Source organism: Aquarana catesbeiana, linkage group LG09, assembly GCF_042186555.1.
Source record: "Aquarana catesbeiana isolate 2022-GZ linkage group LG09, ASM4218655v1, whole genome shotgun sequence".
In the NCBI taxonomy this organism is placed as follows: domain Eukaryota; kingdom Metazoa; phylum Chordata; class Amphibia; order Anura; family Ranidae; genus Aquarana; species Aquarana catesbeiana.
Genome location: NC_133332.1, coordinates 41,065,955 through 41,083,967, shown reverse-complemented (window position 1 = coordinate 41,083,967; position 18,013 = coordinate 41,065,955). Strand labels below are relative to the sequence as shown.

The window sequence follows — 18,013 nt, the reverse complement described above, 5'->3', positions numbered from 1 at the left end:
CAGAGGTCGCACTACACTTACTTGTAGCTTTAGCTGAACACTGTTCAGAGGACGCACTACACTAACTTGTAGCTTTAGCTGAACACTGTGCAGAGGTCGCAGTACACTAACTTTTAGCTTTAGCTGAACACTGTGCACTACACTACCTTGCAGCTTTAGCTGAACACTGTGAGTAGGACACACTACACTAGCTTGTAGCTTTAGCTGAACACTGCAAAGGTTTCAGTATACTAACTTGTAGCTTTAGCTGAACACTGTGCACTGCACTAACTTGTAGCTTTAGCTGAACACTGTGCAGAGGTCGCACTACACTAACTTGTAGCTTTAGCTGAACACTGTTCAGAGGACGCACTACACTAATTTGTAGCTTTGGCTGAACACTGTGCAGAGGTCGCATTACACTAACTTGTAGCTTTAGCTGAACACTGTGCAGAGGTCGCACTACACTAACATGTAGCTTTAGCTGAACACTGTGCACTACACTAACTTGTAGCTTTAGCTGAACACTGTTCAGAGGTCGCACTACACTAACTTGTAGCTTTAGCTGAACACTGTGCACTGCACTAACTTGTAGCTTTAGCTGAACACTGTGCAGAGGTCGCACTACACTAACTTGTAGTTTTGGCTGAACACTGTGCAGAGGTCGCTCTATACTAACTTGTAGCTTTAGCTGAACACTGTGCACTACACTAACTTGTAGCTTTAGCTGAACACTGTTCAGAGGACGCACTACACTAACTTGTAGGTTTAGCTGAACACTGTGCCGAGGTCGCACTACACTAACTTGTAGCTTTAGCTGAACACTGTGAGGAGGATGCACTACACTAACATGTAGCTTTAGCTGAACACTGTGCAGAGGTCGCACTACACTAACTTGTAGCTTTAGCTGAACACTGTGCACTACACTAACTTGTAGCTTTAGCTGAACACTGTTCAGGGGATGCACTACACTAACTTGTAGCTTTAGCTGAACACTGTGCAAAGGTCGCACTACACTAACTTGTAGCTTTAGCTGAACATTGTGAGGAGGACGCACTACACTAACTTGTAGCTTTAGCTAAACACTGTGCAGAGGTCGCACTACACTAACTTGTAGCTTTAGTTGAACACTGTGCACTGCACTAACTTGTAGCTTTAGCTGAACACTGTTCAGAGGACGCACTACACTAACTTGTAGCTTTAGCTGAACACTGTGCACTACACTAACTTGTAGCTTTAGCTGAATACTGTGCATAGGTTGCACTACACTAACTTGTAGCTTTAGCTGAACACTGTGCACTACACTAACTTGTAGCTTTAGCTGAACACTGTGTACTACATCAACTTGTAGCTTTAGCTGAACACTGTGCAGAGGTCGCACTACACTAACTTGTAGCTTTAGCTGAACACTGTTCAGAGGACGCACTACACTAACTTGTAGCTTTAGCTGAACACTGTACAGAGATCGCACTACACTAACTTGTAGCTTTAGCTGAACACTGTGCACTACACTAACTTGTAGCTTTAGCTGAACACTGTGATGAGGACGCACTACACTAACTGTAAATAGTATAGCTGCCTGACTGTGGTACTAATAGGATCAGAAGAACACCAGCAATTTTCTTCAGGTAGCTGTACTGTAACAACACCTGCCTGCCTGTCAGTGGGAAGATAATAACAGGAACGGATCTAGCTAAACTGAATACACTGTATATATATATATATATATATATATATATATATATATAAATATATACACAATACACTGTAAGTGCAGCTAACTGACTGACTGTCCTGCCTAATCTATCTAACTTAAATCAAATGACACTGTCTATCTGTCTCTGTCTCTCAACGCCGGAACACACTACACAGGGCTGCCGTGCAGGCGGCCTTATATAGTGTGGGGCGTTTACTAAACCCCCTGAGCCATAATTGGCCAAAGCCACCCTGGCTTTGGCCAATTACAGCTCTCTCTACAGACGGCGCTGTGATTGGCCAAGCATGCGGGTCATAGTGCATGCTTGGCCAATCATCAGCCAGCAATGCACTGCGACGCTGCAGTGAATTATGGGCCGTGACGCGCCACACTTAAATAACCATGATGATTACCTGCATATCTATCAATGCTAGAGGATTAAACCACCCCACCAAAAGATTCTCACTGTGGAAAGAAGCCTGTAAACAGAAAGCTGATATACTTTCCATACAGGAATCCCACTTTTAAGTGAATAAGACGCCACAATGCTCACATAAAGACTACCCACATGTGTTTATGGCGTGCACTCCCGACCACAAAAAGGGAGGAGTAATGTTAGCCCTCAAGAGCTCCCTTTCTTTTCAACACAAGGAGACGTATACTGACAACAGTGGCAGATACCTCATTGTCACAGTGGTGCTAAACTCTCAACCATACATACTGGTAACACTCTATGCACCGAACACACACCAACTTCACTTTATAAATAAAGTCATCAGTAAAGCCAAATCGATGAGATAAGGGAAACTTCTGATATGCGGTGACTTTAACCTCACATCTGATCCAAAAATGGACAGCACCTCAAATAAACCCAGCAGCAAGACATCCCTACGCAAATTGCTACACACAGAAGATCTGTGTGACGCTTGGAGATGTCTCCACGCAAATGAGAGAGACTACACCTTCTTCTCCCATAGGCACTGCTCATACTCATGCATAGATATGTATATAATGGCTACTGCAAATGACAAATGGCTACTGCAACAAATATCAGAGGCTAAAATCTATGACATCACATGGTCGGACCACGCTGTGATATCCTTGACTATAAACGAAAAGGGTGTCTCCCCTTCCTCCCCCATCTGGCGCTGCAACACCAAACCCAAAAAATAATCTCTCAGCATCTGCAGGATTTTTTCCTCCGCAAATCTGTACAAGACCCTTATACAGTGTGGAATGCACATAAAGTGGTCATGCGGGGCATATTCATACAAATAGGGGCAAGAGAGAAAAAACGACATCTATTCAAAATAAATACCCTCCTATATGAAATCCACATGGTTGAAACCCTAAACAAACAATCGCCCACCGATATTTTAACAAACAAACTCTCACAACTTAGAGAAAGTCTAAGAGAACATCTATCCCAACAATACGATATACACCTCAGAAGGCTACAACTTACCCACTATGCCAATGCTAACAGAGCAGGCAAATACCTAGCCAACAGGATCAAAGCGGCCCGCACCAAATCCAAAATAGCACACTTGATCCACCCCACCTTACAACACAAAATTACCAACCCACAAGACATAGGGAAACAATTCGCTGACTATTATAGGGCGTACACACGGTCGGACTTTGTTCGGACATTCCGACAACAAAATCCTAGGATTTTTTCCGACGGATGTTGGCTCAAACTTGTTTTGCCTACACACGGTCGCACAAAGTTGTCGGAATTTCCGATCGACAACCACGCGGTCACGTACACCACATACGACGAGACTAGAAAAGGCCGGTTCAGAACCAAGCGCGGCACCCTTTGGGCTCCTTTTGCTAATCTCGTGTTAGTAAAAGTTTGGTGAGAGACGATTCGTGCTTTTTCAGACTCGTGGCTTTCAGATCGTTTTCTGCTGTTCAGTTTGTGCTTGTGGGTTTGTATCTGCTCTTCAGTGCGTGCAAGCAAGTTCCACGTGACTTTAGGTAGTCATTGTATTCTTGTTCGTTCGTTACTGGTTTTCAGGTCGCTCTTCACAGACCTTGCTGTTCTTCAGTGCGTTCTGTTACTTCGTTCTGAGCAGCCGACCGTTTTCTAGCCATGTTTCGTATGCGTACTCCTCGTAGAGTTCGTGCTGTGCGGGGGCTTGGTGTTGGGGTCCTGACCTTGACACAAGTCCTGTCCATGAACAGGGTGAGGAGGAGTTCATGGACCAAGAATTGGTTGCTTCAGCATGACCAGTTCTGTCATATGCCTTTGCTCCGTGAGATCCGTGAGAATAATCCTGATGATTTCAGGAACTTTCTCAGGATGACGGACCCCGTGTTTCACCATCTGTTGGCTTCGCTGACCCCCTATATCAGCAGGCAGGATACCTGCATGAGGCAAGCCATCATTCCGGAGCAGAGGTTGGTCGCTACCTTGCGGTATTTGGCCACAGGGAGAAGCCTGCAGGACCTCAAGTTCTCGACAGGCATCTCCCCCCAGGCTCTGGGGATCATTATCCCAGAGACCTGTTCTGCCATCATACAGGTCCTGCAGAAGGAGTATATGAAGGTAAGATTTTTATCCTTTTATATCACATTTTATTGTATTTAATGTTTGATAATATATTGTATTTCTTTCCTCATTCCCTAATTACCATGATTGTAATATGATGTGAATGTCCCCTTTGTTCTCATGCATGCTGGATTTTTATGTAATTATTATTTTAGGTCCTTCATACATATTTGCCCTTCAATAACCTCTCCAGCATGGTGTCTCCTGGCCTATATTCACCTCATGTAGTCACTTAACAATGTATTTTATCAGCTCTATAGTAGTGCTTTACCCCAAACACTCCCTAAAATGTTTTGAAATGTTATTTTTTATTTAAATTCAGGCAGAGTGCCAGAGGCTTTTTTTTGTGGTGTCCCCAAATTTTTTGTAACCCTCCCTCCCCCAACTGCTAAGTCAGCTGATCCCAATTCTATATCCTCAATCATCTATCTGCTGACTTTGCCAAACCCATACACACTATACCCACCTCTTTAGTGGTCAGATTTATGGATGAATTCCCCAAAGCATGTAGTGCAAGGGCCTGCCTGTATACTTTCCAATGGTACTGTTTAAAGTTTTTGTATCCTATTATTATCTTGATAGGTAATAGCAGAATGTTCAAATGTGCTCAAATGTGTACAGTGTGTATTTATATCTTTGTATTATGACACTTCTTACCTGTCCAGTGGTCTGCCAATAGTGTAACTAAGGAGGGTCTGTTCCAAGTAATACCCTGTATTTAGGCATTCATCTATCAATGAAGTGAAGAGGGTTACCTGTCCAAGAGTTCCCCCCTATAATGTTACAAATAGCTTATGAGGGGGGAAGGGGGAATATGATAGGTGTACCTTATACTTTGTTGTTGTTAAATTCCCCTTAATAAATGCTATCTGGAGGTTGCCGCATAATGTTTGTGTCTAATCTGCTTGCCATGTTTCTGTGAAAAAATAGTAATGTTTATTGTTTTTTCCTCAACAGTTTCCTTCAGCGCCACAGGAATGGCAGACTGTGGCCTCCCACTTTGCCCAGCGGGGGGACTTTCCTAACTGCGGAGGGGCAATTGATGGGAAACACGTCCACATCATCCCACCACCCAACTCGGGGTCGTACTATTATAATTACAAGGGGTTTAATAGTATAGTGATGTTGGCGGTGGTGTCGGCTAATTACGAGTTCTTGTATGTGGACGTGGGGAAGAATGGCCGGATGTCCGATGGTGGAGTGATCGCCCAGACGGAGTTCTACAGGCGTCTCCAGAATGGCAGCTTGGACTTGCCACCTCCAGAGGACAATGTTGAAGGTCTCCCATTTGTGTTCGTTGCTGATGAAGCATTTGCGCTGGGGGACCACCTGATGCGGCCATTCCCGATGAGGACCCTCACCCCGGAACAGAGGGTTTTTAATTACCGGCTGGCTAGAGCCCGAAGAGTGGTGGAGAACACATTTGGAATCCTGGCCAGCCGGTTCCGATTATTTCTGACACCCATCCATATGGCGGAGTATAAACTGAACCATATAATACTTGCCTGCTGTGTTCTCCATAATTTTTTAGGAAAACATTCAGCCAACTATGCTGGCTCAGTTGGGCCTGAGGCCGGAATCCCAAATCCATCAACACTGACGGCGCTTGAAAGTGGCCATCCTGGCTTGCCCTCCCTGAGTGCCCGTGATGTCCGGTTACGCTACCTGGAGTTCTTTGCGGGTAGGGGGGCTATCAATATGCCATACAATCTGTGAAACCTTTTTCAAATAAAAAACAACCAAAAGAAATTCTTGGTGGACATTTACTGCTTGTGTTTGTTTTAGCTGACCCTGACAGAAATGTGTTGAGTGCAGAAAATGTCGTGATTGGGTAACCTTATAAAAAACAGTGTTGGCTGGTACTTCCTAAATGCAAAAACACATTTCACTACAAGTGCACTTGCAAATGCACTGAACCTGCACTTGTAGTGCAAAGTGTATTTGCTCTTAGGAAATAACCCCCATTTTTGCATAAAACAGCAATTACATCACCCCAAAAGTGTTGTAGTGTTGAGACAATAATCCACACATTCTTGAGTAAGGCACTTTTTTATACCTGCACAATCACATGTGCATTTACAAAAGGTTTTTAAAACAAACCAACATGTTTGTTGTATAACAATTTTTGCAGTAGCATTATCAAAAATCGAAATATCCATTTCAGATAAAACAGGCCTGTGTAAAACCAACAAGAAAGCCAAAAAACTTGAACTTACAAAGTTCACATTAGGTAAAACCTGAAGGCTATATCAGACATGAGTATTTAGGAACTGGGTTTGATATAGCGTTCAGATGGGGGGAAATCACCCCTGGAAAAGCCAAATTTGGAAGATGCACACCAATTTACGAATGTCAACATGTGCTATCTGCCATCAGGGGGGATCAAGGGACGTGTTTTGGGGGAGCAAGCCCTTCCTCAACGCGACTTTATAATTGAGGAAGGGGTTGCACCCACAAAACGCGTCCATTGATCTCCCGTGATGGCAGATAGCACATGTTGGCACACTGTGTGCATCCTCCAAATTTGGCTTTTCTAAACATTGAAAAAATTTTTGGAAGATTGGACCACAATAAAACAGGTGATTTTGTGGGGTTTAAATTCGCCCCAAAACATCAATGATGTTATTATTTTTTTTAATAACATCACTGATTTGTTGCTGGATGTTCTGCAATTGGAGATTACACCCCATGATCTCCCCGATCAGTATCTGGGCACTTTCAGATGTGAAACGTTCTCTCTCCCTCACATCATGATCACCTAAAAAGAGATAAAGAACAAAAAAAAAGGTCTCAAAAATCTGCCACCATCCATCTCTTTTACCTGAGCCTGTGGTCGCAGACACTCACCTGTTGTGGTGCCAATCTCCACCACATCTTCTTCTTCCTCCTGCTCAGCTTCTTGGGTTTGCGGTATTTCCCCTTCTTCCAGAGGTGGGGGGTCTGTGTTCTCCTGGGATGAGGGGTGTCCTCCGAGTCTTTTCTTCCCTATGTAAAACAAAAATGGTATACTTAGCACACAGATATTTGATGGCAGAACTAGAAATAGGAAACATTGCTTGGAAGTGGGGTACAATTGTCTATTTTAGCCGAGTTCCAAGATGTATATTTTTTATTGCCCTTTGTCAAGCTGCAATACTTTACCTGTTTGGTACAAGCTTCACAGATGTAGCCCCCCCTATAGTATACACTGGAGCATCAGTGTGCCCCCCCTAATAAAAATGGTGTTCTTGTGTCCCACACTAGTGCTCCAGTGTCTAGATGTGAAAACAGCTGCTCAGTGTCCTCTCCTTACACACAATCTAGTTGGCATTTCATTCTAGTAACAAACCCATCTACACAAACAAATATTTGGCATCCAAGTAGGCCCCAAAAAATGTGGGAAAATGCATATGGCCTAAACAATGGTGTTCTAGAGGCTGAAAGAAAAATGTTTGATACGAACGAATAATGGGCCCATGAACATTAAAGTTGCCCTTTTAAATGTTACAATTAATAAAAGCATATGGAGCAGAACGAACGGAATAAAGACAGAAAGAATAGGAACACAGCACAACTACTTACTTTTTTGCAGCACTCTCCGGATCTTTCGGTACTGCTCTGGCTCTCTCAACTTCAGGTCCGACCACCGCTTCCTGAGCTGATCTTTAGATCTTCGTACCCCGAAATTCCCCTCAAGACTCCTGACCACTTTCGCCATGATCTTGGCCTTTCGGATGTTGGGGTGGGGGTAAGGCCCATATTTTCCGTCATAGTCGGACTTCCTCATGATGTCGACCATCTCCAACATCTCCCCAAACGACATATTTGTGGCCTTAAAACGTCTCCTTCTGGATCGGGACGTGCCTGGATCCTCCTCCTCCTCATTGCTAGAATTAGCATGCACCTGCTGTAACTCCGCCATCATGCTCTTCACCCACTGCGCCGAACGAAAAGGGGTGGGGAATAGACAAGAAAGAACATCAGGGGCGGGCGGAGTTACACGCATGCGCAGTGTGTATAAAGCGTAACAAGCGTGCGTATTACGTACGATCTGTGAGGGGAGGAAGGAGCATTGGACGCGCCGATCGTAAGAACGAAGGTAAGAGACAAACTTGTGCCTATACTGCTTCTAGATTGAGGCCTATATTGTAACAAGATTAGGAGAGTTTTGTCTGACATTAGGCTTTGTCTTGTGTTTGGTCTTGCAGTGAACATGGATATCTTAATGAAAGACAATGACTTCATGTCAGTATTCGTAGAGATGTTAAGTGAGCTGCCCTGTCTGTGGGAGATTACCCACCCCCATTTCAAGAACCAAGCAAAGAGGAAGGCAGCACTGGAGCAATTGTGTGAAATTGTGAAGCAGGTGATCCCCACGGCAGACATCACTTATTTAAAGATATTAATTGGTTGCCTGAGGAGTACATATCTGAGGGAGCGCAAGAAAGTCCTGGATTCACAGAGATCCGGAGCAGCAGATGACATCTATGTCCCCAGGATGTTGTACTATGACAGGCTGCACTTTCTGGCAGGCCAGACTGAACCCAGGCCATCCCTCTCCAGTCTTCCTTCCACGCTTTCTTCCCCCCTGGCTGAGGCTTCTGACGCCCAACCTGGGCCTTCCAGGCTGCATGTGGAGGAGCCCAGATTGAGCCAGGTATAGCATTCCTCTAAATATTTCTGCTTGTCCAATCAATGATGTTAACTAGATGTTAGTTGGGAGTACTAATTTAGGATTGTGATTGATGATGCAAAACATTACAACTATGTCCCTTTTTCATACACAGGGAAGTCTCAGCCAGGAGGTGGCCAGGCCGAGCCAGCTGGCTGATATCAAGGTCCCTGAACCCCCCCTGAAAACAGAAAGTGGCAGTAGGAGGAGTACCCTAGAGGAGGCTGCTATAGCATTCTTTTGGAGGGCTACAGAGGTCCTGGGAGCACCCCACACCATGGAGGAGAACATTGCTGCCTTCATAGCCTATAAAATGCAGAGGATGGAGGAGGGACAAAAAGTCATGTGTGAGGCCCTCATATCGGAGGCTCTGGAGAAAGGTATGAGGGGCCAAATTACACCTCACACACATCTTTGGGATGGTCCTCCTCCTCCTCCTGCAGGTCCTCCTCCTCCTCCTCCCTCTCCTCCAGGTCCCCCCAGTCCTCCTCCTCCTCCAGGTCCTACTCCTCCTCCTGCCACATCTCCAACTGCACAGCCACAGCCGGGAAGGAAGCGTGGAAGGAAGACCAGACAGTGATTGCCCTGGATCCAGTCTGGTCGGCCAAAAGATGCAGCCTCTTGTGGTACCACAGCCTGGGGACACAGATGTCATCTGCTGCTATCTGGATCTCTGCGAATTCTGGACCAGACTGCCCTCCCTTAGATATGGACTCCTCAGGCCACCAATTTTGATGTTGAAGAATTGATGTCTGCCGTGGGGGTCCCAGGCTTCGCTAATTTCTGCTTTTGATCCAGTGTTGCCTTCCTCTTTGTTTGGTTCTGATCCCTTAATAAAGGATTTTTGTTTTGAATTATACTCTCCTATGTGTTTTACTTCAAAAATGACAGTTGGTTTGTGAGGATTCAGGTACATTGCAAATATACAATGTGAAATGAACAAGGGTCACCAACACCAAACAATCTCCTGGAGATTAAATAATAAAAGATATCAATGGTGTTGGGGTAACTTGACACACAAAACACACCCAAAAATAGTCTGGAGTAAAAATAAAAATAACATTGAACAAAGATCAGCCTTGGAAAAAATCCAAACATTAAAGAAAAAAAAAGACTTAAAATCCCCAAAAAAAAAAAAAATTTAAAAATATAAAACTGTCAGATGTGACAACTAATAACAATATATTCAGGGAATCCCACTAAAAAACACAAATAAAAGTTTGTGAGAAGTGTGTGTGAATATGAGCAGCAAAACTACTTAATTCTTGTCACATTATAAAGAAGAAGAGAGTGCGCTGTATTAAACCATTTTTAACATTGCAGCGTTTCGAAAGTGCTGTATTCATTGCGAATGCTAAGTTTACCAGAACGAGCTGTCCCGTGTTGGAATTTCTTCTGAGCATGCGTGGCACTTTGTGCGTCGGAACAGGCCACACACGGTCGGAATTGACGCGATCGGATTTTGTTGTCGGAAAATTTTATCTCCTGCTCTCCAACTTTGTGTGTCGGAAAATCCGATGGAAAATGTCCGATGGCGCCCACACACGGTCGGAATTTCCGACAACACGCTCCGATCGGACATTGTCCATCGGAAAATCCGACCGTGTGTACGGGGCATTACAGTGCGCTATACAACTTAAATAAGGACACGTCAACACCACAACTGACCACGGAGAAGATACAACAATTCTTACAAACAATATTCCTTCCATCTCTCACACATACCCAAATAGAAGAACTAAATGCACCACTCACAAATCGAGAAATAGAAACTGTTATAACCACATTGCCAAATGGAAATCACCAGGCCCAGACGGGTCCTCAAATGAATATTTCAAAACATTCAAACACGTATTATCCCCATATTTGCAAACAATATTTACGACAGCGATGGAAACCTCATCTTTCCCCCAAGAGATGCTGAGAGCACACATTGTAACCTTACCCAAACCAGGAAAAGAACCCACCACACCAGCCAATTTTAGACCAATATCCCTTCTCAATACAGATATTAAAATCTATGCCAAACTATTAGCTAAATGACTGACGAATATTATTCCCTCCATTATTCAGCGTGATCAGATGGGATTTGTAAAGGGGAGACAAACCTCCGATGCTACAAGAAGAATAATAAATGTTATGCATTACGCTGAGCAGAGTCGGACGCCTTCTCTGCTACTATCTATAGATGCGGAGAAGGCATTCGACAGAGTTCACTGGACGTATATGGAAATGGTGCTGTCAAAGTTTGGATTTAAAGGACCTATATTGTCAGCAATCCTAGCATTATACTCGTGCCCGTCAGCACAAGTGTACACCTCTGGCCTTCTGTCCACATCCCTTAACATAACAAATGGGACCCGCCAAGGGTGTCCCTTATCGTCAAGTATATTCAACTTAATGATAGAGCTATTAGCAGAATCCATTAGAACTCATGCCTCAATTACAGGCTTCCAAATAGGCTCCCAGGCACACACCATAAACTTATTTGCGGATGATGTCATCCTTCTTTTAACAAACCCTCTCACGTCACTACAGCAGGTCCATAATATCCTAAAGACATTTGGAGAGGTTTCATACTACAAGATGAACTATGCAAAATCTCTAATTCTCAACATGGGAGTGCCACCAAACATCCAAACCATCTTACAAAATAACCTTCCGTATACATGGAGCACAAAAGGCATTACATACCTAGGAATTACACTAACTAACAAAACCACCTCACTAATCAGTGCCAATCTTAAACCGCTAATAACCAAAATAGAAATACAACTGCAAGATATCTCAAAAAAAGAATTATTCTGGCTAGGTAGGATAGCGGCCTTCAAAATGTCAATCTTACCGCAAATATTATACATATTCCGTACATTACCAACCCACATACCCCAATATTACATAACAACACTATCTAACCTCATCTGGAAATTCACTTGGCAAGGGAAAAAAGCTAAATGCTCTAGATACACTCTTACCCCACACAAAAAAAAGTCGGAGGAGCAGGCCTAGTGGACCTGGAAGACTACCTGTGGGCAGTCAGACTAGACCACCTCAAATTCTGGTTCCATGACGAAGACATACCACTATGGGTAGACATCGAAAAAGAACCCCAATTAATGACCTTAAAACATTTCTCTTGGGAGACACCTGGACTCCATGGAATCTTAAAAATCTTCCTCCCCCAATACAGGTGACAAAACAAGCATGGAGACGCATTTTAAAACAAACCCACGCTAACACTTGTGTAATAGAATACAAACTATTCACTGAATTACTGGAAGCTAAAATCCCCTCACTATCAATAAAACCACTCATAAAAAACTACACATACAAGACCTCCTCATTGACACAAAACCTAAATCTTTGGAACAAATTTTGTCAGAATTCAAACTGCCAAGCAACACGACTTTTACTTGTATACGAATAATACATTTCCTGAAGGCACACCCGATACCTCCTATAACAGTACCGACCACAGCATGGCACTTTTACACAAACACTAAGCCCAATACAAAGGGAATAACCATATTCTACAACCTGTCCCAGGATAAACACATATTTAAAAAATCCACCACTATTCGGAAATGGGAAACGGAACTAGGTACCACCTTCTCAGATACCCAATGGCAAACTGCTCTTAAAGAAATCCATAAAGCCTCCCACTGCGTCAAACACTGGGAATTGACGATCAAAATATTAAATAGTTGGCACTATACACCATTTAGATTAGCCAAATACTATCCGGACAAGTCGCTACTATGCTGGCGGAACTGCGGTCACATAGGAAATTTGCTACATACATTCTGGGAATGCCCAAGTATAAAAAGCTTATGGAACCAAATTTTTAAAATCATATCCTCTATTACAGACATCATCACCACCAACAATCCAACACTTGCAATCCTCCATATAGGAATAGAAACATTTCCCCCCAATACAGATCTGTGGTCTGTCACACTCCTCGAAACACGTAACCTTATACTCCATAAATGGAAAGATAATTTGTGCATAAATTCCTCAGACGTTATAAAACATGTCCACCGTAACTATACGTTTGAACGCCTCATTGCTATCAATTCTATGTACTGTACGACGTTTGATACAAACTGGTCAATATGGATAGAGAACTATTGTAACGTATGAGTTGTATCGATCAAATTCTGAATATATAGTTATGTGCAATGTGTGCATTGACCTCTGTTCATTTAATTTTTGTATTGTCTATTACCATGTTAAAAACTATAAAATCAAGAAAAAATCAAGAAAAAAAGAAAGAAAAATTGAGGAAGGAAATCTGGTTACTAAGGATAAGTAGATGGCGAAGGTATTGTATTTATTCTTCTCAGTCTTCACGAGGGAATCGGGGGGATTCAGTAACCAAAACTGCAGTGTTTATCCTCATGACACATCACAGGAAGCACCCTCATGGCTAACAGAGGACAGAATTAAAGATAGACTTGGAAAACTTAACATTAATAAGTCACTGGGATCAGATGGCTTGCACCCGAGGGTCCTTAGGGAACTCAGTCAAGTAATTGCCAGACCATTGTTCCTAATTTTTACTGACAGTCTTCTGACTGGAATGGTAACAGCTGATTGGAGAAAAGCCAATGTAGCACCAATTTTTAAAAAAGGACCAAAATACATCCCTGGGGATTACAGACCAGTTAGCCTAACATCAATAGTATGCAAGCTCCTGGAGGGCATGTTCAAGGACTATATACAAGATTTTAGTAATGAAAATGGTATCATTAGCAGTAATCAGCATGGATTCATGAAGAATCGGTCTTACCAAACCAATCTAGATGTGGTAGATTGGCCCCTAGACGTGGTGTATCTGGATTTTGCAAAAGCATTTGACACAGTTCCCCATAAACGTTTACTGTACAAAGTAAGGTCCATTGGCATTGACCATAGGGTGAGTACATGGATTGAAAACTGGCTACAAGGGCGAGTTCAGAGCGTAGTGATAAATGGGGAGTACTCAGAATGGTCAGGGGTCGAAAGCGGGGTCCCCCAGGGTTCTGTGCTGGGACCAATCCTATTTTATTTGTTCATAAACGACCTGGATGGGGTAAACAGTTCAATCTCTGTATTTGCGGATGATACTAAGCTAAGCAGGGCAATAACTTTTCTGGAGGATGTGGAGACCTTGCAAGAAGATCTGAAGAAATTAATGGGGTGGGAAACTACATGGCAAATGAGGTTTAATGTGGAAAAATGTAAAATAATGCATTTGGTTGGAAAAAATATGAATGCAATCTACTCGCTGGGAAGAGAACCTCTGGGGGAATCAAAGATGCAAAAGGACCTGGGGGTCCTAATAGATGATAGGCTCAGCAATGGCATGCAATGCCAAGCTGCTGCTAACAAAGCAAACAGAATATTGGCATGCATTAAAAAGGGGATTACCGTATTTATCAGCATATAACATGCACCCCAAGTTTCGGAGGGAATTTTAGGGAAAAAAACTTTTAGGAGGGAAGTTTAAGGAAAAAAACTTACATTTAAATGCCCATCAAAGCAGCCTTATCAATGTCCATCTGCAGCCTTGTTCATCATTGCAGAATGATCAGTGTCTATCTGAAGCCTTGCCCAGTCTGATTGCAGCCTTGCCCAGTCTGATTGCAGCCTTGCCCAGTCTCATTGCAACCTTGCCCAGTCTCATTGCAGGCTGATCATTTAAAATTGGCGCCACCGAGATACACAGAGCTGGATGTCCTGTGTACTCGGCTCCTCTCGGCTCCACTCGCAATCCCGCCCCTTGGCCCTGCTCCTATGATGGACATAACACAGGTCCAATGGCGGGACTGGGCATGACTGCGAGCGGAGCCGAGCCTAGCCGAGTACACAGTACACTCAGCTATGTGTATTTCGGCGGTGCTCGCTCCTCTCTCCCTCACAGTCAGTGGGGATCGGCGTACAACACACACCCACGATTCCCCCCTGATTTTAAGGGGAAAAAAGTGCGTGTTATACGCCGATAAATACAGTAATTCCAGAGATAAAATAATTCTCCCATTCTACAAGATTGGTCTGGCCTCATCTGGAGTATGCTGTCCAGGTCTGGGCACCAGTTCTCAGGAAGGATGTATTGGAAATGGAGCGAGTACAGAAAAGGGCAACAAAGCAAAAAAATGGACTGGAGAATAATGCCCTGTACACACGGTCGGATTTTCCGACGAAATTTGTGCGATCGGAGCTTGTTATCGGAAATTCCAACCGTGTGTGGGCTCCATCAGACATTTTCCATTGGAATTTCCGACACATAAAGTTTGAGAGCAGGCTATAACATTTTCCGACAACAAAATCCGTTTGCGTCAATTCCGATCGTGTATGGACAATTCCGACGCACAAAGTGCCACGCATGCTTAAAATAAATTCCGAGACGGAACTGCTCGGTCTGGTAAAATTAGCGTTCGTAATGGATATAGTACTTTCATCAGGCTGCAATGTTTTAAATTGTTTAATGCAGCGCACTCTCTTCTTCTTTATAATGCTAGAAGAATGAAGTTGTTTTGCTGCTCATATTCACACAAACTTCTCACAAACTTCTTTCTTTATTATTTATCGTGATTTCATGAATATAATATTTTAATTAGTCACATCTCCCGAAAAAATTACATTTTTGGATGTTTATTTTGGTATTTTTTTTTGTTGAAGTCCTGATCTCCTGTTATTTTTGTTTATTTTTTTTTGTTTTTTCTCCATAATTGTTTTGGGTGTGTTTTGTGTGTCAAGTTACCACAACACCATTATTATCTTATCTATTAATCTCAAGGAGGTTACTTGGTGTTGGTGTCTCTTGTTAATTTCACGTTGTATTTTTGAAATGTACCTGCCTACTCACAAACAAACTGTCCTTTTTGAATGAAAACACATAGGCAAATATAAAAAAAATACCTTTATTAAGGGATCATAACCAAACAAAGAGGGAGGCAACACTGGAGAAACAGCAGAAATTGGCAAAGCCTTTGGCCTCCAGGGCAGACATCAATTATTTTACTGCAAAATTGGTGGCCTGAGGAGTCCAAATATAAGGGAGTACAATCTGGTCCAGAAGTCCAAGAGAATCATGAACAGCAGCAGATGACATGCATTGTCCCCAGGCTGTGGTCATACAAGAGCCTGCATCTTTTGCCAGACCAGACTGAACCCAGGCCATCACTCTCTGGTCTTCCTTACACGCTTCCTTCCCGACTGTGGCTCTGGTGTTGGAGGTGTGGCAGGAGGAGGAGGAGGAGGACCTGGAGGAGGAGCAGGAGGACCATGGTTGAGCTCACAAATGTGGCTTTGGGTTGTGAGTTGGCCCCTCAACCCCTTATTTAGTGCTTGTAAAATAATAAACTCACATAAGAGGCATTGACCCTCCTCCATTTCCCGCATTTTGCATGCTGTTATGTCTGCAAAGTCCTCTTCAACACTGTGGGGGGTTCCGAGGGCCGCAGTAGCCTTCCAAAATAGGCCAATTACAGCCTCCTCCAGGTTACTCCTCTTCCTGCCACTTTTTGGTTGAAGGCAGGGGGGAGGGACCTGGGTATCGGGCAGGCTACTGGGCCTGGCCACCTCCTGGCTGAGACTTATCTGTGTATGAAAAAGGGACATCGTTTTATTTTTTGGTTCATCAGTCACAATCAGAAATTAGGAAGATAGAAGAAAGAAGAAAGAAGAAGCATTTAAATAAAGGAATTGTCAAAAATTGTTTCTTGTCATTTTTAACATTTTTGACAGTTTTTTAGTGAAATGGTAGGGGTACTTAGTACCCCCTTACCATTTCACACAGGGGGGAGGGCCGGGATCTGGGGGTCCCCTTGTTAAAGGGGGCTTCCAGATTCCGATAAGCCCCCCCGCCCGCAGACCCCACAACCACCGGCCAGGGTTGTGGGGATGAGGCCCTTGTCCTCATCAACATGGGGACAAGGTGTTTTGGGGGGCTACCCCAAAGCACCCTCCCAATGTTGAGGGCATGTGGCCTGGTACGGTTCAGGAGGGGGGGCGCTCTCTTGTCCCCCCTCTTTTCCTGCGGCCTGCCAGGTTGCGTGCTCGGATAAGGGTCTGGTATGGATCTTTAGGGGGACCCCACGCCGTTTTTTTTTTTTTTTTGGGCGAGGGGTTCCCCTTAAAATCCATACCAGACCTGAAGGGTCTGGTATAGATTTTGAGGGGGACCCCACGCCATTTTTTAAAAAAAATTTTGGCTGGGGTTCCCCTTAATATCCATACCAGACTTGAAGGACTGAATCATTATTAAAATCACTGTTCCCGAAAAAACAGCCATTTTTAAAACTTTTTTTGCATTGATCCATGTCCCCTGGGGCAGGTCCCAGGTCCCCAAACACTTTTTATGACAATACCATGAATATAAGCCTTCAAAATTAGCACTTTTGATTATTCATGTTCATGTCCCATAGACTTTAACGGTGTTCGCGTGTTCGAACAAATTTTTTGCCTGTTCGCATGTTCTGGTGCGAACCGAAAAGGGGGGTGTTCGATTCATCCCTAACAGGAAGTATGGACCTTACCCCAACCCCAATGTCAGAAAGGCCAAGATCATGGCGAAAGTTGTGAAGAGTCTGCACAGAAATTTTGGGGTACGGCGATCTAAGGATCAACTCAGGAAGCGGTGGTCGGACCTCAAAATCAGGGAGTACAATCAGTATAGAAGGATCAGGAGAGTGCTGCAAAAAAGTAAGTAGTTGTCCTGTGTTCCTATTCTTTATTTTTAGAACGCTCTTCCATGTGCTTTTCTTTACTGTTGTACAGTTTAAAATGGCAACTTTCATGTTCATGGACACATTATTCGTTCGTAGGAAACTGTTCGTTCGGCCAATAAAACACCATGTTTTGTCCAGATGCATTTCAATACATTTTTTCTGGCCTAATTCTCTTAAAATAAGTTTGTTGTCTAGATGGGTTTGTAACTAGAATGAAATGCAAACTAGATTCTGTGTAAGGAGAGGACACTCAGCAGCTGTTTACACATCTGGACCTTGGAGCACTAGTGTGGGAGCACTAGTGTGGGACACAAGAACACCCTTTTTATTAGGGGGCCCACACAGGTGCTCCAGTGGATACTATAGGGGTGTCTCCATCTGTGAAGCTTGCACAAAACAGGTAAGTATTCAAGCTC

General features: G+C 43.6%; 1 protein-coding gene across 3 annotated transcripts in view; it reads right to left on the bottom strand.

Moving 5' to 3' along the window:
- Positions 1 to 18,013, bottom strand: part of LOC141107540 (antigen-presenting glycoprotein CD1d-like) — a 136,476-nt gene that overhangs the window by 81,745 nt on the left and 36,718 nt on the right. Inside the window, exons 3-4 of one of the 3 annotated variants that reach the window (XM_073598346.1) lie at positions 7,080 to 7,217; positions 6,716 to 6,990 (exon numbers count right to left, since the gene is read on the bottom strand). The exons of the other annotated variants lie outside the window; for them this stretch is intronic. Coding sequence (XP_073454447.1) covers positions 6,827 to 6,990; positions 7,080 to 7,217 — 302 coding nt within the window. The 3' untranslated portion in view covers positions 6,716 to 6,826. Of the gene's footprint in view, positions 1 to 6,715; positions 6,991 to 7,079; positions 7,218 to 18,013 lie in introns of those variants that run through there. 3 annotated transcript variants of the gene reach the window in all.